This window comes from Anser cygnoides, chromosome 19 (assembly GCF_040182565.1).
Source record: "Anser cygnoides isolate HZ-2024a breed goose chromosome 19, Taihu_goose_T2T_genome, whole genome shotgun sequence".
Lineage (NCBI taxonomy): Eukaryota > Metazoa > Chordata > Aves > Anseriformes > Anatidae > Anser > Anser cygnoides.
This window is the reverse complement of record NC_089891.1, coordinates 2383820-2408283: the sequence shown is the minus strand read 5'-3', so window position 1 is coordinate 2408283 and position 24464 is coordinate 2383820. Positions and strand designations below refer to the sequence as shown.

The 24464-nt window shown below is 45.8% G+C and overlaps 1 protein-coding gene across 4 annotated transcripts; it reads right to left on the bottom strand.

Moving 5' to 3' along the window:
* Positions 1–2023: 2023 nt before the first annotated feature.
* On the bottom strand, positions 2024–24038 carry CFAP52 (cilia and flagella associated protein 52). Of its 4 annotated transcripts, none has more exons than XM_066980329.1 (14): positions 23548–23704; positions 21867–22066; positions 21061–21197; positions 20324–20452; positions 19169–19268; positions 18589–18702; positions 10765–10865; positions 9895–10065; positions 7804–7952; positions 7036–7181; positions 4518–4669; positions 3784–3886; positions 3420–3531; positions 2025–2620 (listed from the first exon to the last, which is right to left on the bottom strand). In XM_066980329.1, exons 1-14 carry the CDS (start codon positions 23609–23611, stop codon positions 2445–2447), a joined length of 1854 nt encoding a protein of 617 aa, XP_066836430.1. In that variant the 5' UTR covers positions 23612–23704; the 3' UTR covers positions 2025–2444. The 4 variants fall into 4 exon arrangements, with proteins under 4 accessions (XP_066836432.1, XP_066836430.1, XP_047931971.1 ...); XM_048076014.2 differs by lacking the exon at positions 23548–23704 and adding an exon at positions 22623–22753; XM_013197871.3 differs by lacking the exon at positions 23548–23704 and adding an exon at positions 23888–24038 and having other exon boundaries at positions 2026–2620.
* Between the last annotated feature and the right edge of the window lie 426 nt (positions 24039–24464).

Sequence of the window (24464 nt, the reverse complement as noted above, 5' to 3'; positions counted from 1 at the left end):
GGGCTCCCCAGGGACCCCAGCTGTGCGGGTGAGGAGCGTGCACCGCTCTTAGCGCTGCTGGGAGATGTGCCGGGGGGGCAAGGAGCGCTGCTGAGCTGCCTGGAAAGCCGACGAGCTTATGAGAGCCTGGCTGAGCCCCGGCTGCCCGTCTTTTCCAAGTACAGGCATGGACTCAGAGGTCTCACAGCTGCTCACAGCCAGCCTAAACACCCTGAATGCGGTTATCACCTCAGAAGTACAGCGTGGGGGTCCTGCCCCAGTGTTCCTCTCCCCCTGCAGCTGCAAAGACACAGTAGCATGGCTTCCTCGGGGGGCACTGGGTCAGGGTGTACAGGAGCATGGTGTTGTGCTGCCATCGCGTGCCGAACACCGCCGCGGGCAGTGACCTGCACTGGGTTGCTGCGCTGGAGCGAGTGAACTTGGTCAGTGTGCACGCTTATGATTTGGGCTGGCTTCAATAGGTTGATGCCCCTTCACTCTGAAAAGAAAGAGGTTCAGGAGAGGACTTCTCCATGTCTCTGCTCACAGCTTTCCCATCCATAAGCTGCCAGTAGCAGACACACAGCCTGAGCCTCCTTGCTGCTGGTAACAAAACGTGGTTACCCTTGGCGTGCCAACTCCCGTCTGCCAGAGTCAGCAGATGACTGCGGCCAGACAAGTCTGGAAAGCCCATCTCATTTTGCTGCCTCCAAGCTGAGAAGAACCAGATAACACAGGGGGCTTTGGTCCTTACACCGAGGACCAGCCGCACAGGAACAGGATCTTGGTGCCCCGCCGGGTACTCGGATCCTGCTCCTGCCCATAACGACAGGTTCGGTGCAACCTGAGGGGAAGGGAATTGCTTTGCTGGCGTAAGACTGCTGGAGAGGTACCTGCATCCCGAGCCCTTCCCCTCCAGGTACACAGGGAGCTGGCGGTGCATTGCGTGGTGCCCTGGATGGGCTCCCCCAGGCTGACGGTGTTGGGGGCTCGGGGATCCGGCACCGCGCTGCCCGTGCTGCCCTGGGCAAGGCAGAGAGGAGCTGCTCTTTGGGGCTGCCCGGTGAGCTCTCACGCATGGTTTCTGTTTTCATTGTCCTCCACAAGCATGAATGTTTTGCCTGTCCGTCCCACATTCCAGTGGCTTGATCCTGCCTTCCAAACCACAGTGAGAGCTGCTGCAGAGCTTGTAAAACCTGCCGGAGTGTTTATTGCTGCATAGCAGCGAGCCTTGAATCCGAAGAAAAAGAGGAAGGAATGACTTAATTCCTTTGCTCAAGACTCCGTTAATAACAGCAGAGATATTTCAACCAGAAGGAATATGACTTGCACGGTGTTTGATGGGCAACACGTGCAGATACCCCCAGAGCCGGTCTAAAAGGATGTGCTGTGAGCAGTAATCATTTTCAGTGGCATAGAAAGAATAACAAGCGATCATCCCGTAAAATGCCTATCCCCCGTTGCATACCAAAACAGCTCTACTACCAGTCCAGGTGTGACAGTATCTAAATGACACGGCCTTTAAATCATCAGCTTGGTTAACTGTCTCTAAGCGTTAACATTAGGAATACAACGTTTTGCTACAATTTTAATTTATGACAGAATTCTCAGTGCCTGCAAGAGAAATATTTACTTCACTTGCATCACTTCACAGACTGGCTGCCTACGCTGATCTTTAAACAAACAGTATCTGGAGAGCTGTTGGCTATAATGCCAGACATGATACCAGATACTCATTCTCGGACAGAATACATATTTCATGCTATTTGGAGCCTGTTTGAAAAATTAGGGCAATGACTGGGAATGTGAATGTGACCAGCTGGAGACATCCAGGCATTTCTAGAAATGATTGCGCTCTCACTCTTGAGAATCAGGCCTCTGAACAGAGTTTTAGACTGGACACTGCAAATGAAGAAGCCCCAAAGACCTGGCATTCCTTTGAGAACATTGATTTAAAAGCTTGAGTCAAAAGAGCCTCCCAGTTAAACACTTGAGTTGGAGCTGAGGGCTTTCTCCTTAATCAAGACCCAACAAATTAAAATGAACACAGAAGACTGAATTTACACAACAAGTTATTCATTAAAGAAAAGGACAGAAGGGGGCAGGGAAGAACAAGAGAGAGGGCACACAAATGAGCAGTCATACAAGCAAGAATAGGCTAGGAGACTGCCAGGAAAGGTGGCAGTAACAAAACACTAGTGTTACAACAGCCGGGATGATTTTCAGAAGTGATGAATACTTCCACTCCAAACTAAGAGGAAGAGGAAATTCTTAGCCCTGCCGAAAAAAAAAAAGACCTATTCATTCAGTGACATCCGAAGGATCTGGTAAATTCATACCAGCGAGTAGAAAAATGGTTTTCTCCTCTAACAGTACAAATGCTTTAAAACAACCTTATCTGTAAGCAGAAAGGACCTTTAGGACGGGCCTAGGAAGAAGCAGCCCAGCAGCTCCTGTGCCAGCTGTTAGGGAAAGTCCGGGTATTTCCAGAGCAGGATGGCACCATCTGCACTCACACTCACGATGTACTTGTTCCCAGGGCAGATCTTGAGACGGGTGATGTTGCCGCTGTGGCCCACTCCAACATGAGTCACTGTACCCTCGTTGTAGTCCCACATTTTCACCAGATGGTCATCACCACCTGCAGCGGGCACAAAGGAAGAACAAACGATTACACAGAGTTCTGCTGCTTTTTGTTCCCAGCTGACAGGCAGGGGAATACTTTGGCATTCATTTAATTTAGGAAGGGTGGGATACACTGTCTCGAGCATTATGGCAGAGCCCACTTCTGCTCAGCTGAAGCAGAGTCAGCGGCCAGTAGAGGACTCAGGCCCTGCACCAGCAGCACCAGTAAGCTGTGGCCTGCAGTTGGTACCAGAGCTGAGGGCCTTCAAAAGGCTCTTAACCAACGCTGGCTTACTGGGTTAATCTAAAACCTGGTGCTGACACAAAGCCTTCTGTTTTCGCTACAGTCAATAAATACAGTGCCACGGCTCCTCTACGCTAGCGCTAGGTTCCCAGAAGAGATGTCACGGCAGTGGGAAACGGGTGAGCCTGAGGCTGGATGGAGCCTGGAGCCACACACACTTGCAAACTAACAGAGAGCCAAGCTCCTGGAGGAGGATACCTGAACAAATCATCCAAGTGCACCGTGAGCACGACGGAACGACATGAGGAGCAGGGCAAGGTGCAACCCTGTACTCGCCTGGGGACATCTGAACCTTGTCTTAACCTTTAAATTACACCCTGCAAGACTGAACCACAGCACCCTCCAAGTCTGAATCACAGCCTTTTCCAAAGTATTTTTCTTCAGTGATTCATTTTATTTTGCCTTTTAGCTGACCTTCCTTTTAGTTTTTTCTTTCTTTGCTGAGACCCTTGCCTTGCTCTTCCTGGTCTTAATATGGTCTCCTCTTTCCTAGTTTCATCCACCCACTTACCTGTGACAAAGTATGCCCCATCTGATGTGATGTCCATCCCATTGATGGAACCCGACAGCGAGCCTTCCAAATCTCTGATCGCAGAGCCATCAAACACTTCCCAGTATGCAATCTAGAGAGCAGACCAGAGATGAGAGCTCAGTTGTACATAAATAGCACAAAGATTTCAGTGCTGCCCTGCAACACAAACTTCTATCAAAGTATGGGAGCTCCTTCACAAGCCCCTGCTGGTATGGGAAGCCTTCCCTAGGTTGCATGGCCTGGCTCTATCAAGGCCTTGTGTGATTCTGGCTGTTTGAAATGTCCATAACCAGACTTTGTGTTCTGGGATTACTGCCAACAGAATTCCTGAAGTTTTGCTTACCCTTCTGTCTGTCCCACTGGTGATTAGCTGGTACTCTTCAGGATGGTAACACACACATTTGAACAACGTGTTGGCTAGAATCATTTGTTTTCTTATAGAACGCCTGCAAAACACCCCAAAACAGGATAGAACAATAAGGCCAAAAATCAAATTTTGACTGCCTGAACTCTCTCCACCTATGCTATACATCAAATATCTCTTTCTACTTGGATACTTTCAGGTACTGGTCCAACTTCAGGATTTCATGAAGCCAATTTAGGCTCATTGGTTCTATTTCCTATCACAGCTGCCTTGTAGGACTTTTGATCTGCCATCACGCGAAAAAAAGATTTTTAGTCCAGAACGCTTTCTAGGTGTTACACACTATGCAAGAATATCGCTACCCCTACGACAGTACAGAAAATCTAGAGACCTGCAATAGATGGACCAGAGTCATACAATGCTGGAAAACAGAGCTAGCTGGAATCTTAGGAAATCAACTGCTCCGTCCCCTTGCCTGATACACGATTTGATAGAACTAAACAACTTGGGACCAAAGCTTGTCTAAACTTTTCTGAAAAGTTTCCAGTCTTGGAGCTTCTGCTTTTCCTGACTTGATTGTTCTTTCTAGTAATTTTCATTTTCTAAGGCTCTTTTTCCTCTTCTTCCTCACCACGTTGTGTCCCAAATAGGACACACTGACCCAACAGTGACCAGTGCTTTAAGCATGTTGCAGTACTTCTCTGTCTCCTTACACAATGTCCCAGATGATGCACGTTCCATCGAGGCTGGCTGTGACACACTCTTGGTCATTCTTCTTAAGCTTAATGCAAGACACGGTAGATATGTGCTCCTTCAGAACTGCTTCCAGTTTGCGAGTTTTCTCACCAATTGCCCAGACCCTCACCTGAAAATCAGCAGCAAACATCAGCTCTTTAACTGCCTGGTTCTGAGCTCAGCAGGATGCCTAAGGCTTTCCTAAACTCTGCACTTCCCTTATAACTTGTATGGCAACTGAATCTCAATGGATTGTCGCTATTTTTCCATGAGTTACTCACGCAGCTGACTCATAAAATTGAGCTGGGTTCATAGAATCACAGAATGGCTCAGGGTGGAAGGGACCTTAAAGATCATCCAGTTCCAAGCCCCTGCCATGGGCAGGGATGCCACCCTTTGGTCATCAGGTTGGCCAAGGCCCCATCCAGCCTGGCCTGGAACACCTCCAGGGATGGAGGTGTTCCCACAGTTTCTCTGGCCAAGCTGTGCCAGTGCCTCACTACCCTTACAGTGAATAATTTCTTCCTAATGTGTAATCTAAATCTATCCTCTAGATAGATTCCTGAGAGCATAATCCACTTGGTTCGGGAATTCCTGACCATTAATCCTAAAATAATGTTTTGGCAAGCCCACACCCTCCCACGTTTCAGTGTTCTTGTACCTCAATCAGGAATAAGCACCTAGTCCATGGTATATTTCTGGCAGTGCTTTAAAGATCAAAGAGCAAGGCTTCTGAAATCAAATTTTAAAAAGCTACCTGCTATTTGTGGTACTTATAATGCTAGTAAATACAAAACAGCTCTTTAAATCTTTGATGTGAGGTATGTGGCTGAGAGCACCTCTTTTCCCAGAGAAGGTAAAGGCAGAAATCTTTCTGCTTTGAGGACTTGATTCTTCACACCTTGCATTTACTGTCCCACTACTGCCAAGCTTCATGACATCAGCTTGAGTTTATGTTCCACTAAGGTCAAACGCTAGTGCAAATTTAGTAATTTAGACGCTGGGATCAAAAGCAGAGAGTGCTGACCTTCCATGTTTTCAAGCCTGACGTCGAGTTACCTATGGGATCTGGATGTCCGATTCCCGCTGGCTACATGACCAGAGCATCCAGACCCCTTAAGAAACCCTGAATGTCACAGCTTTCAGATGATTGACTCTGACAGAACCATTAGCATTTCAGAACACCTCTTTGTGTTGTGAATGAATGCTGCAAGTGCTCCCCGCAGTTCTCATTTCTGCTTAACCAACCTTCTAGCTTTAATTCTGTCTCAGCTGTCTTTTTCAATTCAGAGATCAACTAACCGCAGCCCGTGCCATTCTGTGTGTTCAGACGGAATCTAGGTCTCTTATCTCCTGCATCCTCTAGCGCTAATCATCCAAGGTACTTAGCTGTTCCTTTATTAGTGAAGGGTTGAAGTGGCTCATCATCTCTAATGTCTTTATGCCGTTAGACAAGGCAGTGCTGCTGCTACCACTCTACAGGAGAGCTGAGGCACAGAATGATTCTGAAAGATGGTTCATTGATTAGGATATTAGCCTGAGATTTGGAAAACCCAAGTTCAATGCCTCACTCTTCAAGACTTCGTGTGCAATCTTCAGCATGGCACACTGAACACTACCATCAGGGTACACAAACAAAGCAGAAGAGCAGTTAAATCCGTCAGGATACACTTAAATGTCTGGTTCTGAGTGCTTGCCAGACTGCACAGAGGAAGTCCAAAGGAAAATAAGAAACAAAATATAAACAAAAAAAAAGTGTGTTTAAATTATTTAAAAATTAGGAAAAAATACAGGAGTGCCTCTTTTACAGATTGAAAGAGGCCACAACTCAATGAAGTGCACGGAGTAGCCAAAATATGTGGTATTAGTTTTGTATTGCTGGAAGAAAATTGTTGAAGTGCACAAGTATGATGCCTAAAACATGTTTCCTGATTTGTGTTATGTGCATTGGAACATTTTCACAAATCTATCAGAAGCCAAATTCTTAGTCTTCTACTAATATCACCACTGAAACCAGATATTACCAACCCAGAAAATTACTAAGTTACCCACAGACAACATAGTCATAGAAAGTGAATTTCATGCTATTAAATGAATTCATACAGGTCACATTGGACAGGACTAGGACTTCTAAAGCAATGACAAAGAAAATCTGTGTGAGAGCACAGTTAGACACAGGTTTGCAAACAATGACAAATGCAGATAAGCCAAATATAGGGGAAGAGACTTGAACAAAAAGGAGGATTAAGAGCATGTTCTACATCAGAAGGATTTTCCAAGACTGACATGCCAGAAGAAAACGGGGCATTGTTTCATATTATACCCTCTGAGAACAAGAGATCTGCATATATCAAAGGCTAATATTTTCAGACTCAGTCCTCTGCTCAAGTGGGAGCTAAGAATAGCTCACTCTCTGACTAAGCAGTTACAGACAATTTTCCCAGGCCCTACGATGAGAGCACAAAGCTGCTCTGGGTTTTTAAAGCAAAATATTACCTGCCCTTCACCTCCTCCACTAACGATCCTTTTACAGTCATTTGTAGCAGCAATTGCTGTCACTCCCAAACTATGGGCATTGTTAATCACATACATTAGCCGTCCAGTCTCTGGCATGAAGGCACGGATTTTCCCATCGTTCCAAGCTGATGAATATAAAGAAACAGATTATCCAGGCGCAGAGACTTTCCTCAAGCTATTGTTTCTCTATCTGGTCCAAATGAACCCTTTTCTTATTAACCTCCTTTATACTATACAGTCCCACATAAACTATTAAAAATTAATTCCTTTTTGGTTCTGGCTGTAGGCAAACTGATTTTGTAATAGTGGGGGGACAGTACAGCATGGCTGCTCTAGAGCTGTGGTAGGTCCTGTGTAGGCAACTTGCACATGGCAATGGCCAGCAAATTTACATGAAAATTGTTCTATGTACATCATAGATTAATCTGTTCCATACGCATGGGTTAATATTTTAGAATGAGGTCTTTTGAGTAAGACTGAACTGAGTTCTGAATTGCTGGAACTCACATCCCAGGCAAGGTTTCAAAATCTCGCCTTCACATAACACCATAACTGCAGCCCCAAGGTACCCGGGGGCTGGGAGCAGAGTCCGTTGGACCAGCTGCAAGCAAAGGGGCCTGCGGGTCACAGCAACGAACTGGAACTATTCCCAGGTTAAACCTTTCTTCATTCTAATACACCGATGACATTTATTAGATTTGGCAGCACTTACAGACCGGATTTACATGGGCCTGGGCTGCCTGGTACCTGAAATGATGCTCTTGCCATCCTTCATGAACTCTATGGCGTAGCAGGTCATGTTGGGGATGACGATCCGCAGCAGCTCCCTGTTTTCTGGGGTGTGCCACACACGAATGTCATTTTTGGAGCAGGTGGCAAACAAGTCAGAAGTTCCCCTGGGGAATTCAGAGAGAAGAGCTAACGAGAGGAGGCATACAGCAAAAAGCTTCCGTCTCAGATCCTAAACCATCCTTTAAAGCTCATCTGTTTCTAACGTACAGCTGTAATCTTTTCAATAGGGATCACCATGGTTAAGACTGAAAGACCTTTATTACAAACAACTCCCCTGGTTTGGTTTCTGTGCAAAGATTAATTTTAAGGAACAGGTATATTAAACTAAAATAACTCTTCCTGCTTTAGGTGAAGTTTATTTCCCATATTCAATCTCTAGAAATCTTCTATTGTTGCACATAATAGAGAGAAAAGTGAGTGCAGAGGTGCTGACTGCCGAGGTTTAACATCAGGGACTAAAAACAGCCGCGTATTATAAGGATGTCAGTTTTGATCTTGCTTACTGGATGGTTCCTATTCAACACTGCTGAAGGCAATAGAGAAAATGGTAGAAGCCTGTTCATAATATACTTGGTATACACGTGTGAATAAAAAAGACCTTCTGCAATGTTACAAAAGCTATGGGACTGAATACTTTGAAATAAGCTCTTAAAGTATATCAATAAACAAGCAAACAAAAGGAGACATGAGGGCATGTTTTTATACCACCACCACCACTTTCTGCAGGATGAGATTAACCCTATCTGGCAGAAAATGATACATTCATTACGCAGGAGGACAACCAACCACGTATCCCCTGGATATGACAGAGTGAAATCTAGAGAGGTGCCACATCTTTTTGCTCAACATCACCATCAACACCCGGAAAGACAAACCAGTACAGGTGAAACTGGCCCAAAAAAAGTGTAGCCTCTTCCAAGCCAAGCTTGTGCAGGTGCTTTATATAAAGCAGAACAATGTCAGCAGTTCAAGTGTTCTGAAATAAGCCAGAACAGGGAAGTTAAGCCTGTATTTCCAAGTCAGTGATATGCGCTGTTCAAGAGCAGTTAACATGTAAGAAGTTTAAAATATGCATGTAAGGATGTAGCCCTGTAGCCCTTACAATCATCCCTAAATCCAGCTCACCCAAATACCTCTGTGACGCAGATGGGCAAGGTGGGTATATTAGCGTCAGATTACTCCAAAGCTCCAAATGATTTACTCATTAAATTGGAAGGATATGGATTTTTCAGGCTGGTGACAAGCAGGGAGGAGGGCATCTTGCACTCCCTGTTAATACCCTGCACACTTTGTTGTATCTCGATACGATTTGATACTTTGTGCTGTGTCAAGAAGCAATGCAACAACAACATGTCAAATATCAAAACTTCCTTCAGGATCAAACTGCCATTCTCTGTCGGGGGAGGAAACAATGGATCCCTTGTTTTTCATAAGAACATCATGATTCTACTGTACAGAAAGGGGGGATGTTTGCTGTCTGTTCACGAGACAAATGCAGACAGAAGACACACCACAAGCCTATAATTTAATGTAACATGCCATATTGTCAAATGTGAAATTCTAAGTGAGGCTGAGACCCAAAAAGCCTCTTTGAACAGCTACGTTAGTCAGGTATCAGCTGATGTTCCAGGTGGGTAGAAAAGCAGACGTCTCTACAAACTCTAGCAGCAAAAGGACATACAAAAGCAGATTTTCAAGATTCACACTAATGGCAGACTAACATTGCCCAGGTCTCACAGCACCAACCATAGGAGAAAGGGGGGAGTTTGCCACCACTGCTGTTACCCCAAAATAAATAATTACAGTCTTTTTATTTAGAAGTCTTCCTGTAGATCGATTATTTTTCCAATTCTCAAACAGAACTGCTGCCCTTCTTAAGCAGTCGCTCACTGTCACGCTTGTATTTCACTGGTAGGTGCCAACACTGCCCGTATAAATCACCCCCTCGGGATGTTAATAGTCTCTGGGTTCCTGATCATTGAAAGGTGTTACATGGGTATCCTGGCTTCCTCACCAGCCAAAGGCATCCCAGTCAGTTATACTCACACAGGAAAAACGATGTCGTGAACGGCTTCGTTATGACAGGCAGCAATCAGCTCCTCTTTAAAGGCGGTGTAGTTAATTCGATACATCTGGCACATGTTTGTCCCCACAAAGAACTGGTGCCCCTGGCCTCTGCACGTCAGGGAAGTGACACCACCTTGAACTTGAATCCTCCTGTTAAGAGAAAGCAAAATCTATTCTTGCTAAAGTGCAATTAAATATCCCATATTCAAGAATATTTCCATACACTTTAGATCTTTTGGGAACACTGTAAGTTGTACAAAGCTAAGCTTTCAGAACTGCACCCCTAAGCTGGCTATTCGAATGATGCAAAATGACTGTCTGCAAGCCCAGTTTCCAAATCACCTACTGAAGAGTGAAGCCTGCAGCTTCCTATTCCGTATGCAGAAAAAAGCCTTGCAAGGACTCCAGCACTTTGAGACATGCCTGCAAAATTAGCGAGAGCACTCCTTTACAGTCCCATGTCCTCCAACAAACACTTCTTAAATGGCAAATATTAATCTTCCTCAGGCGGTGTAAAACAGAATTTTACTGACTTCAGCAGACCTGTCTCAGTTTACACCAATTTGGGATCTGAATCCTAATGCCCCAAAGGAAACAACGGTCATTTAAAATGAATTATGAGTAGGGCAATGTACTTTCATGCAGAAGCATACAGTAATTTTCAATCTGCTTCAAAATTCATTATGCTAGAACCATACTGTCTATTTTAACAACATCTATTTTATCTACAGGACTGAAAAACTGATTTATTTGGATTATGCCATGCCATAGAAATGATTAGTTCTTGCACCCTGAGCCTTAGGGGGAAGCATCACCTCTACCCTCTGACTCTTCCACCTACAAACTCACTTCATTGCTTTGTAGTTTGACCCTTTACAGAGAGCCACGATCCCTTCTCCAGTGCCGACTATTAAATCTCCTGTCTTCAGCAAAAGCAAAGCTGTGATTCCCTAGGAGAAAACAGGATTAAAACACAATTGGATGGAAGAAGAGTATCTGTATCAACACAGCCATGCTGAATAGCACAGCGGAGTGTTTAGCGTGCTCCCCGTGGTGGTGCTCATGCCACTTAAATGTGCCTTTATCAGTAGTCTTTGAGTGACCTGAGCTAAAAGCGGTTCTCTAGAGGGAAAAGGAAGAAAAGAGTTATTAATTACAGGCATATATGAACATCTACGATACAAGTGTTTAAAGAGCAAGTAGATAGCAGCAACACGAACCCCTCAGTGCAGCTGGGACCCCGTATGAGCCTACGCATCCTTACCTTGTTCCAGCAAGCACTACACACATTTCGCATCAGTGCCTCCACTTTGCCTTCTACTGGTTCTTTATCTATGAGATGTGAAAACAACAGAAGATAAAACTCAGCCGAAGCATCCTTTCTTAAGACTGCTTTTAGGACAGATCCTCTCTGTCCCCTCTCTGTCTGAAGTATCCAATCCCATCTCCTGCATGCTACTAATAAAACAGACTTGTCACAGAAAAGCTTTGGAAATTAGTCAGCCCATCAGCACAGGTTTCTGCTGTTTACTAAGATGAGTAAACTAACAGGAGATGAACCATTAGGAAAAGCAGAAATGCTTTTCAGCGGCTAAAGTAGAAGACCACAGCCAGAAGAAAATCAATCCTCAGCCTCGCTACAAAATTTCCAGAATTAGAAAAGTCAGTCTCTGCTTCCGTTCTGCTGCCTGTCAAGTAATGGTAGTCTGCTGTATACAAGACAACAGATGAATTCTTGAAAATCTCTGACACGCCAGAATAGGCTGCAAGAGGAGTGAAACTACTTCTGCAGGGGGTCAAATCGCTCAGAACATTCCCACTAGCTTGGGGGAGCAAATGCATGATGGAAATGGAAAAAAAAAGAAAAAAAAAAGACAGAAAACAAAGGAGCTTTATGCCATCAAAACTGGGACTGAAAACTAAGTTTTATCACAAAGCAAACGTGTACGAGAGGCACTTCCACTCTCACCAGGAGAGCAGGAAACCAGTGCCACCGATTGTTCCGGATCAGGCCACCTCCAGGCTCCGGTGACGTGGGGGGATTCTGCTCTGCACGGCACGATGAGTTGTGATATCAACTCCAACAGCAGTTGCCGTGACCTAAGATTAGAAGCTCTATCGCCAGCTGTTGTGATAGTACCAGCAGCTTCACAATATCACGATTTTTTTCCTTTAAGCCCTAGCTCATAGAGCCATTCTGTGAAAATTTCTGCTTGGGGTTTCTGGGATTTCTGGGGGTTTCTTATTCTGCTGGAAAAAAAGAATTGTAGCACTCAGTGTTGTGAAAGCACAGAGCGAATTGTCAAAGCAGAATAACCAACAGGTAAATCAGAATAATTCTGCTGTTATTCTCCAGGGAGAAATCACTGTCATGTGCCTGACCTGTGATTTTTGAACAAGCACAGGTGTCAGCATTTTACGATAAAGTTTGAAATCAAAGCAGCAGCAGCAGCCAGAATTCCTGTTCTTTTCAAGCATTAATCTGGCCTAGCCCTGTCAATTTCCAAAATTAAACACTTGAGGAGTGTTTAAAAGAATGAAGGCCAGAAAGCATTAATTTTCTCTGTTGTGGAAAGGACTGAAGCTCTAAGAAAGGTGACAGAGGGAGCCGAGACAGAAGAAAATAGAATTGATATTTGAGCTATTCAGAGGTGGATGCTATTAGAAAGGATGCTGCAAAAGCCACAAAGTCCGCTGAATTTGGAAAAATTTCTTTGGTTTAGTTATCCAACCAAACAAAAGCAGCTCACTTTTTTTTTTAAATTCTTGCTCATACTTTTTGGAGAAAAAAAACCAAAAACCATAACTGCCTAGAATAGATTCATTCCCTTCTGTGTAGCATCACCATGTTTATTTTTGTTTGTTTTGTTTTGTTGTTGTCCTGCAGCTCAGCAGTAATAACACAACTGAGTGAAGTGTTTCCAGCCATTTGGCTCTTTGCACTTAGGGGCCCCTGGTAGCTGGCGTTCCAGGCAGCCTGGCACCTGCCTGCGCTGCGGGTTAAGGACTACTTAACCTTAGGATCAAATAAACATGGATTGCAGGGAAAAAAATAATGAGAAATAATCTTCTGATTTATGATCTAATCTCACTGTATTTCTTCATTAGTCTATCTCCACCAGTAGCATATCCCAGTCTCCTGTAATATCAGGAATAAGCACGGAATAACGCCGCACCCACAGAGGATTTGATGCCATGCTAGCACAACACCACCAGGCCGGAAGCTAGGTTTCATGCAAATATTCTTAGCAAAGCCATGAGAAGAAAGGTTTTTTTTTTTTTTTTTTTTTAATTAAAAAATATGATCTACAATCAGAACTGTTTCTTAACAGTGTTTTGCAAAATTTCCTACGAGGTGTTGGCAGCATTTTACGAGTCCCTTGTTATCACAGGCTTGTCAACTTTCTTCTGATCTACTATTTCACTTTTTTTTTTCCTGGTAGAGACTGCCATCTCAGATGACCCGTGGGTTTAGCATTATGGCAGGTGGCAGAACTAGAAATCAAGCCTATGACAATATAGTTTACCTGATTACAGTTCCCTGCTATTTGCTAATAAATTAGGGTTTTTACACTGTTTTGAGTTTTTCAAGGCATTGTCTTCAGTTCTTCCAATCTGTGAGGGGAGCAGATATACTTAAGGAAAAAAAAAAGAAAGAAACACCTTGAATTGGCCAGGATGCATTGCTGGCCAGAGTTTGCTTTCGACCTGAATTTAATAATTGTGCTTCTTCCTTGTCCAGTCTGTTCTTTGATTCACCACGAACAAGCAGCTCTGTGAGCTGCACTTGTTATTCATGGAGTCAGGCAGTTCTTAATAACGATGCGATGAATGCTCTGTGTTATGATACTAACAGTCCTTCTGTAGATGAAATGCAGAGGTTAACGTAGGAGGTTAAAAATATCACCATTCATTATTTACTTCTTATAAAAAGAAACCACTGCTTTGAAGAGCGATTATAAATAAAGATATCGGCACAAATCCAGCTTTCCCCTTCCTGTCTCATCCCTGCAGGGATTCTTGCTCTTTGTCCCGTTCTGATCTCTTGCAAAGTTCTCCAGTGCTCTATGAGCTCTCCCAGCACACCTCGTTTAAATATTTTGTTTACAATGCAAAACACCCTACTAATTCTGAACATCCATCTGCAGTGGTACATCCCACTTTGCATCTGAATGGCTGCCTTGTAGCTCCTCAAGCCTGCGATGGGAATAAAATTAATTTTGCTGTTCACTCCAGTATTTATAGACATCACAGAAACGCACTTAGCTTCATTTAGATGGCAAACAAGTTGCTTCACACTAGCGAAGTGCCACTCCTCTTCAAAACAGAAACAAAGAAATCTTCAGATCACGTCTGTATAATAAACACATTCTTATTTATCGAAAGACAAAGTTCCTCTAAGGTCGACCAAAGCTGTTTTCAATAAACAACTTCTCCTCACCCAGGCAGTATCAGTAGTCATCTAAATTTCTCTAAAGTCATGCTTGTCATGGGGTCGCCACAGATTCCAGGCACAGAGTTTTGTGGTACGCCACTGGCTCGCAATTCCCTGGTATGACTGAGGAACGAGGCTTGCAGAGATACAAGATAAGCCACGAACATGCGTCTTTTCAGACAGAACTGCAGCGAAGTGCTGAGGACGGCTCCACAGGGGGAGGCAGGGCAGCTCACGCCTGCAGGGAGCAGGGGGACACGCGGTCGGGAGGGTCCGTGCCCATCCCAGGTGACAAGGTGCTCTGGGGCAGCCGTGCCTTGCTCCAAGGGGCAGGGCTCACTCCTGAGACTAGCACTGCGGCAGCTTTGCTTCGTACTGCGAGGGAAGTAAGATTTTTTTGGTACAAGAAGTACTACACGCCACAGATAAAGATACAAAAGATGCCTCGTGAAATACGCACAGCTCTGCAAAAAAACACCCATCATGTCTCCTAGGGTTAGCAACATGATGTACTAAATTTTGTAAAAACAAGGATGCATATACTTTTGTCTTGATAAACGCTGCGTTTTTTACTTAAAAAAAATACCTGCAAAATACTCTTCTAGTATTGAAGTATGTGCTACAATTGGAAACCTCTGTCATAAAACATTAGATTCTATTTCTGTTCCGAGGGACTTGCTGACAGCCTAGTGACAACATATTATTTGTGTACAGGGATGTGCATCGGGTGGGTGGAGGGGGAATCGCAGTACAAAGCTAGAAAGGGAGAATTGGAGAGTGTGAGACTGGATCTGAGAGCAGCTGGAGATAAAAAGGCACCAGCACATTCTCACAGACTGCAACAATACAGATTTGCACAGACTGCGATGAATGTCCCATTTCAGGCATACAGAAACTGCATCGGTGAGAGTCAGGGAAGAGAGCAGAAGGAAATGATCATTTTGAGCAACAGGGCAAAGGAGGAGATTGGATGGAAATAGCAAATAGCCCCTCCGACGTGAATGTCTCCCTGCCTCTCCCTCCTCCCAGAACAACCAGTGGTACTCTTAAGTAGCTGTCACTACTTAACACTAAGAAAACAACATTTAAGTCACATTACTGCCTACCAGCTCAGGTCTCATCCACAAGGCTGGCAGAGAGCTGTGACACCCCCGTCTGGAACTTCTCCCTAGCACCTGGTCAGTCTCTCGCACAGCGAGAGGTCCCCTTTTTCCTTCAGCTTTGCACTCTCAGAAGCAATGCCAGCTGAAGGCAGTGATGCTCCAAAGCTCCTCACGGCCTGGATGGGACTGTGGTCTGGCCTTGAGTCTCTACTTTTCACTAAGAGGCCCTAGGCTCTCTTTCAACTCCCAAATTGCACGACATCGTGCTAATGACCCTATTTGATCACTTCTTTAGCGATGGTCTCAAAAGCATGTTTTCTGTGAAGGCTTGTTTCAAACACACTTGGCGCCTTTCCCTCACTGCAGAAGGCAAGGGAGGTCAGGACCTCGTGTGGCTTCAGCCAGGTGCTCCAGGGAAGGCACATGTAATGCCAGACACAGGAGTCAGAGCACGCCAGCATTTAAAAGAGGAGGGGATATTCAATCTTCAAGACTTCAGCATAAAAAAATGCAGAGATCAGCCAGGACATGGGTCCCATGTGGATGCAAGACACTGCAGGATGACTGCTGGAGGACGATCGTAGCAGCATATAGTACAGGTACACCCACAAGAGTTCTTATGCACATTAGAAATCATAAGTCTCCTGATTATTTATCCAGAAAGCAAAATATGCACATTCTTGTCACCTAATATGTACACAGAATGAAACTACTTACATACAATGCGAGTGAGAAAACCAAATATAGTAACTTCTTCAACCTTCTAGAATAGATAGATAAATATTGAAATATATTTTTAAAAACTCAGTGGCTCCAAGTTATCCCAGAGATGTGGGCATGCATTTGTAACGCAAGAAACACTGCACTGTACATGGGCATGGATGTGGTTTGTATGCACGTGTGTTGGTACAGGCGAAGTTCAGGAGATTTGGAAAAACGAGTCCAGAGTAGCTTTTTCTTTGGGGCTTACTGATGAATTTTTCTCACAGTTTTTGTCAATCCTGTGTTTGCTCTCAAATAATAATGTCTGCTTCTTTCTAGGACAATTTCCCCATAGCATCCATAGCAGTACTTCCAGTACTTCCATCTGTATTGCTTCCCTCACTGCTCACTGATTTTCGTGGTTTCTAATAGAATCACAAAATACATTCAACCTTACGCAAAAGATTTTTCAGGGAAGTGTTTGAATTTTTTAAGTGTTTGAATTTTCCAGGTATTACCCCCTCCCCTGGCTATAAACCAAGAAGCTCAAAGAAGTCACTTAACAGCAACAAATAAAGAGAAATCAAGAGCAAGTGTTTTAGCTGTTCCTGTTTGTTTATGATTACAGCTCCCTGCAAGCAGAAGTCTCGAACAATGGAAGGCCAAAAGCTCCTCGTTCAGCAGACATTCCCGTCTGGGGATCGTTACACTAAGACCCACGAGTCCCGATTACAGACAAACAAAACTACTTTAAAGGAGCTTTGAGGTTAGGAAGCTGAGCACTCAGAAGCTAAAGTAACAGAACCAGTGCGCACTGCTCAACCTTGTTTTGTCCCACTTGTGCATAAGCATTATAATAAACTCTTTAATTCTATCATCTAGACTATCTTTTTCAGTAATACCTCTGCATCATCAGCAGGGAAGCTGGAGCTACTAGAGACATCACTCAGGATGGGTATAATGTAATAACGTGTGATGAGAGAACACACATTTTTGTAATGAACAAAAAAAACCAACAGATCACGTCCTGACTGAAAAGCCTTAATGTGATCCGGAAGAACTAAATTCTATGTAATGGCCACCGCTAGAATTCTTGTGATGCTGAGCAAGTCGTTTAATAGATTTTTCCAAGCAGTATTTAATTGTGTGCTCCTCAGGTGCCAACACAGACTCTGGGGACTGACTTCCAAAAGTATGGGTCACTGAAATCTGTGAATAAGGTCAACTGGACCTATGTCTGAACACATAAAAAAGCTACGCAATATCAAATACTATGGGAAAAGGGTAGGGATCAAGCCTCTCAAAAGGGGTGCCAAAAATAAGCAATTTTTGTGCTTTAATTTCTGTGTGCTTTAGTGCAAGATTAGTGCCACAGAAATCTCACCAAAGCCTAGCAGGACCCACCAAATCTCACTACTCTGATCCCACGAAAGCTAACTATTCAAACCTAGTTTTGAAGTCAGCACCCAGTAAGGCAAGCCTGAGGTATATATTATCCTCACTGCTTACTGCTTTCAAGTTTTGGATTCTTGGTTATTAACTAAATGCCACGACCAGGCGAGTCCCCTGAGCAGACCAGCACCACAGGACCACAGGGCAGCTTGGTGCTGGGAGGAACCGCTGGAGCTCGTCCAGCCCAGCCCTCCCCTGCTCAAAGCAGGGTCAACGGCAGCACTAAGAACTGGAACTAAAAAATACAGAGAAAGAACAAATTCTGTTCTATAGATCCTTACACAAGCCACTGACAGCCCTGGAACACTCAGCTCTGCCACACAATTTCATCTCTGAAATTAGGGGGGGTAACTGAAACCAAGCTATGTTGTCAGACCCAGCAAAAATGAGACAGATTTTTCTTGTGAATTTTCGCTGTACTTCCAACACAAAGAAGCAAGCTGCCTCTTTCAGTTGAGCTCTTAGCAGTTTATGAGGCCCTGCTGTAAATAATACCTGCCAAAAATTACCCTGCTGCAGGTGTTTTTTCAGCTGAATCCATTCTTGATCCGCTCTTAACCTACAGGCAATTCTGCTGGCACAAATGGGGGGACGATAAACTGCAGTAATAGCACAGTGTGCACCTATGATCTCAGGAGTCTTTGGTTTCATTACAGGAACCACATAAACAAGGCACAGCCTATTCTTTTCTCCTCTCATCTTTCATCTCTTCAGTTTGGCTTTATTCTGGTCCTTGCTCCCTTCCAGCTGTGAATCCTCATTGTGCTCCCCTTCTGGTTTCTCAAAGACTTGTGGTATTCTCTTCCCAGTGCTCCAACCTGAACAGCCACCGTGTCACACACATCCACACCACTCGTCCTCCCTGATGCAGGTTAGTTTGTGAATCAGCTTTGTAATGATTCTCCAGGAGGTTGCCCTAATTTCCGTCACCAGTAAAGAGGAGGATAAGGAAAAAATTCAAGTCACAGAGCTGTTACTTACCAAGCTAAACTTCTCTTTGGGCCCATACTCAGTCATCAGCTTGTTGTTTGTGTTCACTTTCAGGATATCACCACTCGATGTGCCAGCGTAAAAATAGTTATCGTCATCTGCTATCTACACGAAAGTGTTAAAAAAAGACAACGCAGTCCAGATACTGAGCCATTTGTCCCAGCCCTAGCACTGTACTGCATAAATAGCTTTATTAAAGTGCATTGCCAGGATTTACTCTAAGGGCATATAGCCAGTGCTTTTAGCCCAACGCGCACAAAGATCCATAACACCACTCAATGTACAGTGTTTTCCAACCAAATCTAAGTAATACTTTGAAGAAAAAGTAGAATTCTCTGGGTGCTAAAACCTCTGACTAAAATACACGCTGCTTCTTTTCAGAAGCATCCAAAACACTTTTCCCAGGATAAAGAAACGATGGGAAACCACCTGCCATGAGCCAACAATTAGCAACTTCATTGCCATCCTGTAGTTAGAGTTGGCATTTTTAGCATTGCTAGAAAAGCTCATGGTCTTTTCTAGTCTGTTGAGAGTTACTTAATTCAGCCAAATTATTTTGGCTGAACCTCACCTTAAGACTTGTGATCACCCTTCTCAGTTGCCCCGTCTGGCATTCAGTTGGTCGGATTTTTCTGTTTGGTAGATCCAGTTCCCACACTCGAATGGTCCCACTGCAAGAAAGTACATAGCAGGATCAAATCCATACTTGGTACTGAGCTCAGAAATATCCCAGATCTTTCACTACTAGAAGAATGAAAGAGTCTTTATGAGGTCATATTATCATGAATTTTTTATAAGGAGGAAAAAGAACAGAATCAGAGAGGCCAGGAATAAGTCTTTGTCTTTTCTGCTGTCTCTTATGGTAACTTTTTTCCAGATGAATCAAAAATCTCAAAGGTTCAGCAGAAACATACACTAGGATTATGGGAGGGTACGTAACAACCTAGACACTTAATTCCCCAAAGAGATAATGCACCGTGGGAATCCTGTTTCTTAGAACAGGAAATGAGCAATACAGGACACTTTCAACTATTTTCTAGCACAGTTTGATTGACAACAAGGAACCAACAGAGCATCTTCACGCATAGTCACCCTTACGTTTTACAAAGTGTTAAAAATGCAAAGACCAGCATTTGTAAGTGTGACTGCAGCCAAAACCATGTAAGCCGTTCCCTGATTTAAAGGGAGCTGCAGCTCCTCAACAGGTTTAAGTGTCAGGCTAGATATACGGGGGCTGTCTCGAACCCATGTGAAATGTGACTTTTTAGATCAACTTTTGTTACAAGCCAGGGACCGATTGTACATTACATCTGTGGAGGATAGGAGATGATCCAACTACTTGCAAGATACCATTGTTTCTGCACTAATGAGGCACTGTTCAGAGCCGCTCACTGACTGCTATTCTTATACAAGCCCTGGGAACTAAATATTTTAAGCATTGCAAGGGGAATACTGAATACAAAATCCTGCTATCAGGAACAGAAGTGGCGCGTGCTAGTCCCTGTGTGCTGCTTTGAAAACAGACTCTTACGTACAGAACAGGCAGAAACGCTTTAAAAGGCAAGCTGATGGATATTCATGTGTCCATTCAGGGAAAAAAAAAAAAACAAAAAGCATGAGCACACTATTGTTTAACTTTCCTTGTATTTAAGTAAAGACCCTTTGTAAAAGGAGAGAAGTCTCTGGGTTCTTTTCCTCCTAAGAGTTCTTGTAAATAAAACCTTACTTTCCAGCAGTAACAAACATCTCGTCTCTGCGTCCAGAACACTCGATGATGGTTGTATTGCCCGCGCTCCGGGCTGAGGCAGGGCTCCCACAGACAGCCTCTCTAGTTAGGATGTTCCACACAACCACGCTGCAAAGGAAGGAGGGGTTTTAAATAGCTTTGCTTTTTAATGTTACTTACAAACTTACCAAAAAAGCAAGAATAAACTTGCTTTCCTGCAGTCTGTTCCCACAAGGATAAGCAATAAAAGTCACCTCATAGATATTTTATTCAAGAAAAGCCTTAAGACAAACACATGGAATTGCAGCTTACATCCCTTGTTCCTGAAGTAGGGATATGTATTTGTGGTATTCCTCCTGCTGAGCAAGACTCAAATTATATCTTAAGTAGAATCTGATTTAAAATAACTTTTTATTCCACTCTTAATTCTTCAGGACAGTATGTTAAATCAGCTAACAGTGCAGTTGACATATCTCTGGGTGACAAAACAACTTCAGAATTAGCTGCTCCCCTTGTTTTCCCCTGCCCTGCACTCTAGGGTACCAATCCAGCTTCCATCAGACAGGATGGGATGCTGAATGCTTCCATCAGACAGAACGGGATGCTCTAAAGAAAGATGTGAAGAAGGGGAAAGCATTGGATTGCCAGAAGAGGGAGGAGTGAGTACTCCCTAAGCAGCCTTCCTCAACGCCATACGAGTGGTCAGGAGTTATGCATCAAGAAGGGGAAATCCTTACCTGCCATCGTCCTGGCCTCCCAGTGACACAAGATAAAGGTCGTTTGGAGAGAACGCTAGTCCTTCGATTTTACCCTTATGAAGGGACAGCCGAGCAAGTAACTCCTTCTTCCAAAAATTCCACAAAATGATGTCTGCCTGCAGTCCAAAGCAGAAGAGGTCAAAGTCAGAGCATCAGCTGTAACACGCTGAAGTGCTCTGGCAGGAAGGGAACTTTTGTTAGAAGCAGCCCAGCTGAAGGGTAGCTTCTTTCCAGCCCAGTGTGGTGTGGTAGAAATATGCTTCAGACCAAGTGCTGCACAGAACGTTATTCCAGCTTACCAATTTAGTTGCTCTGTTTCATTTCAGGATCAAAATTTACTGATTACACTGGAAGAGTATTTGACTTAGATTTTAAAATACTGAAAACCCTAATACTTGATTCCTTCCTACTGCCTCAGAATCTTTTCAAATGGGCACTAAAAAATTAAACCATAAAGAATTTTGAATATAACATCATTTATTAATTAATGTCTAATGGGATTTAGGCTGGCAGATGTCCACAACATTTTTGATAAAAAGAATTGGGACTAAGAAATCTCTCAGTCTAGTTACCCTGATCCTAGGGGAAATGCTTAATGCTCCACCAAAATATAAAGGCACACACAGCAACAGAGTAGCCACGACTCCCTGTTCTCTGCAGTGTCCTCCCACTATGGGCATCTGTTTTCTAATAAAATTAAAAATAAGCAAGCGTTCCCACTGCTTGGCAGGCCAACTCCATGCTTCTGGTCAATATTACATGGTTAAACATTGAGCGTTACCCACCTTGAAGCCCATGAAGGTGACTTGTCCAGAGGCCACGAACGTACCGCTCCTCGAGACAACGATGCAGGAGACGTTGTTGGTGTGGCCGTGCAAGAACACCTGCTTCTTGCTGGCCATGTCTTGAATAACCACAGTACATCCCAGCGGGTAGAGAAGGTGCTCCTTGTTGGGGTGGCAGATCAGGCCAAATGGGATATGACCTGGAAGAGCAAGGAAGTGAAAGAAATGCTGACTACCACCAATCTGGGACTTCAGGCAAATTCAACACCTCCACGCTGGTGGACTTCCTGATTTTGCTTCCCAAGAGAAACTCTTATTGCTGAAGGTTTACTTCACAAGGAGGGCAGAAACAGGAGGCTTCCAGCTCCCACCCAAAGCCATCCAACAGAACAATCCTCTATACAATTCAAGGGTCACCTTTACAAATTTTGGGCTCTGCTTCCTACTGATAACGAAGATATAACCGTCCCCGAGGTCTGAGCCCTTCATCACAGCAGGTTCTCCAGGAGCACCTGCTGACTTATAAAGGCCACATCACCAGTTCACAGTGCCCTGCCCTGCCTCAGTTAGCTGCACGTTTCCCAGGAAGCCGGGCAGCTGGTGAGGACCCGTTACTGACCCCATCACCAAGTCATGGGGTTGTTTATGGCTGTGTTTTGTGCAACCTGATTTGGCTTTATTTTGAAATGAAGCTCCTTTCATTCTGGTAAGTTGGGTAACTGGAAATAAATAGTGGATCCTACAATTCAGTCAGACCTTGCCTATTCTGCAATCCTTCTCTCTGAACTCTTGCCCCGCTGTCAGGGATGCTGTGAGCGGCTCCGCTCTTGGCCAGGTGCAGGGCACCCCACACACCCACTGCCCCGGGCCTGGCTCCATCACCATGGCCCTATAGCCCAGCCAAGACCCATGGTGGCCCCCACTGCACCATAGGGTGCCCTAAACCTGCCCACTTGCATCCCAAACCCCTCACCTGCCCCACAGTGTGCTGTCTGCCCCTAAACCTGCCTGCACCGTGTCCCATGGACCCCCAGGTGTCCTATGTAACGCCCCACATTCCCTCAGGTGCCCTATGGCCCCCCAGTTGTCCCCACTGTGCCCCATAGCCCCTCAGCTGCCCCCATGGCTCCTTATAGTCCCTCCAGTTGTCCCCATGTTACACCATAAGCCCCCCAGTTAGCCCAACGGTGCCCCACAGCCCCTCCAGTTGTCCCCACAGTGCCCCATTGCCTCCCCGGCTGCCCCCATAGTTCCCTATAGCCCCTCCAGTTACCTCACAGTGCCCCACAGCCCCTCCAATTGTCTCCACCGTGTCCCATAGCCCCACCAGCTGCCCCCCTAATTCCCTATAGCCCATGCAGTTGTCCCGATGGCGCCCCGTAAGCCCCAATTGCCCCCATAGTTTCCTAAAGCCCCTCCAGTGTCCCCACAGTGCCCCACAGCCCCTCCAGCTGCCCCTATAGCTCCCCATAGCCCCTCAAGTTGCCCCCACGATGCCCCATAGCCCCCCCAACTGCCCCCATAGTTCCCTATCGCCCCTCCAGCTGCCCCCATAGCTCCCCATAGCCCCTCCGGTTGCCCCCACGGTGCCCCCCCAGCCGCCCCCCACACTTCCCCCAGCCCCCCGGCTGCCCCCCGGCTGCCCCCCGGGCGCCCCGCAGCCCGCAGGCGGCCCCGGTACCGTTGAAGCCGATGGCCGCCCGCAGCTCCAGCCCCGCCGCCTCCCTGCCCTCGGGCGCCGCCATCGCCTCACGCCGGAGCCGCGGCCGCCATGGCAACGGCGCCGGGCAGGGCCGGGCAGGGCAGCACCGGGCCCCGCAGGCGGGATCCAAGGCCCTCGGGTGGATCCCGGGTCCTCGGGGGGATCCCGGGTCCTCGGGGGGATCCCGGGTCCTCGGGGGGATCCCGGCCCCACGGGCAGCCGCTCCCCACACGCAGCAGCACGGAGACCCAGCCGTCGTGCTCCCTCCCTCTCCCCATTTTCACCCCCCAGTGCCCGTGCTGGCCCTGGGTGCTGTTACCTCCAGGGTTCAGTCGCTTGGGAGCCCAAGCCGTGAGTGGCGCGGCAGTCACAGAATCACAGCATGATCCTGAGAGATCAAACCACCGAGATCAGCTGGTCCAACCCCCTGCTCAAGCAGGGTCACCCAGAGCACCTTACACAGGATGGCACCCAGGCGGGTTCTGAGTATCTCCGGAGAAGGAGACTGCACAGCCTCTGTGGGCAGCCTGTTCCAGTGCTCCGTCACCCGAACTGTGAAGAAGTGTCCCCTCGTACAGCGATGAAATGGCCCTAATGAATTAAACCATCTTCAGCACAAATGTGTGCAGGGCTTTTCCCCGTCGCGGCCATGCCGAGCCGCACCAACCCAGCCAAACAAGTGGGTGTTTCTGGAGCTCTGCGCTTGGGCGTGTGGCGCTGGGGGACCCGGCAGGGCCCCAGGTTCCTGCGGCAGTCCACCATCTTCCCAGGAACTGCCATGGACCCAGGCGGCGGGACAGGGCCCGGCGAGGCGAGGAGCAGGGTCCCGCTGCCTGCGGGCCGGGGCCGCCCTGTTGAGGCTGCGGGCCAAAGCGAAGCCATGCCGCAGCACCGGT

What these genes read in the sequence shown, in the direction of transcription:
- CFAP52 (XM_066980329.1), bottom strand. Translation starts at nt 23,611, where the DNA reads ATGGCGGCGCCCGAGGGCAGGGAGGCGGCGGGGCTGGAGCTGCGGGCG. An exon ending in CCAAAGAGAAGTTTAGCTTG is followed by an intron (nt 10,866 to 18,588) that starts GTAAGTAACAGC and finishes GTTTTCTCCTAG; the next exon opens with GGAATCACAGCTTTGCTTTT. An exon ending in CCAGTGGGACAGACAGAAGG is followed by an intron (nt 3,532 to 3,783) that starts GTAAGCAAAACT and finishes TCTGCTCTCTAG; the next exon opens with ATTGCATACTGGGAAGTGTT.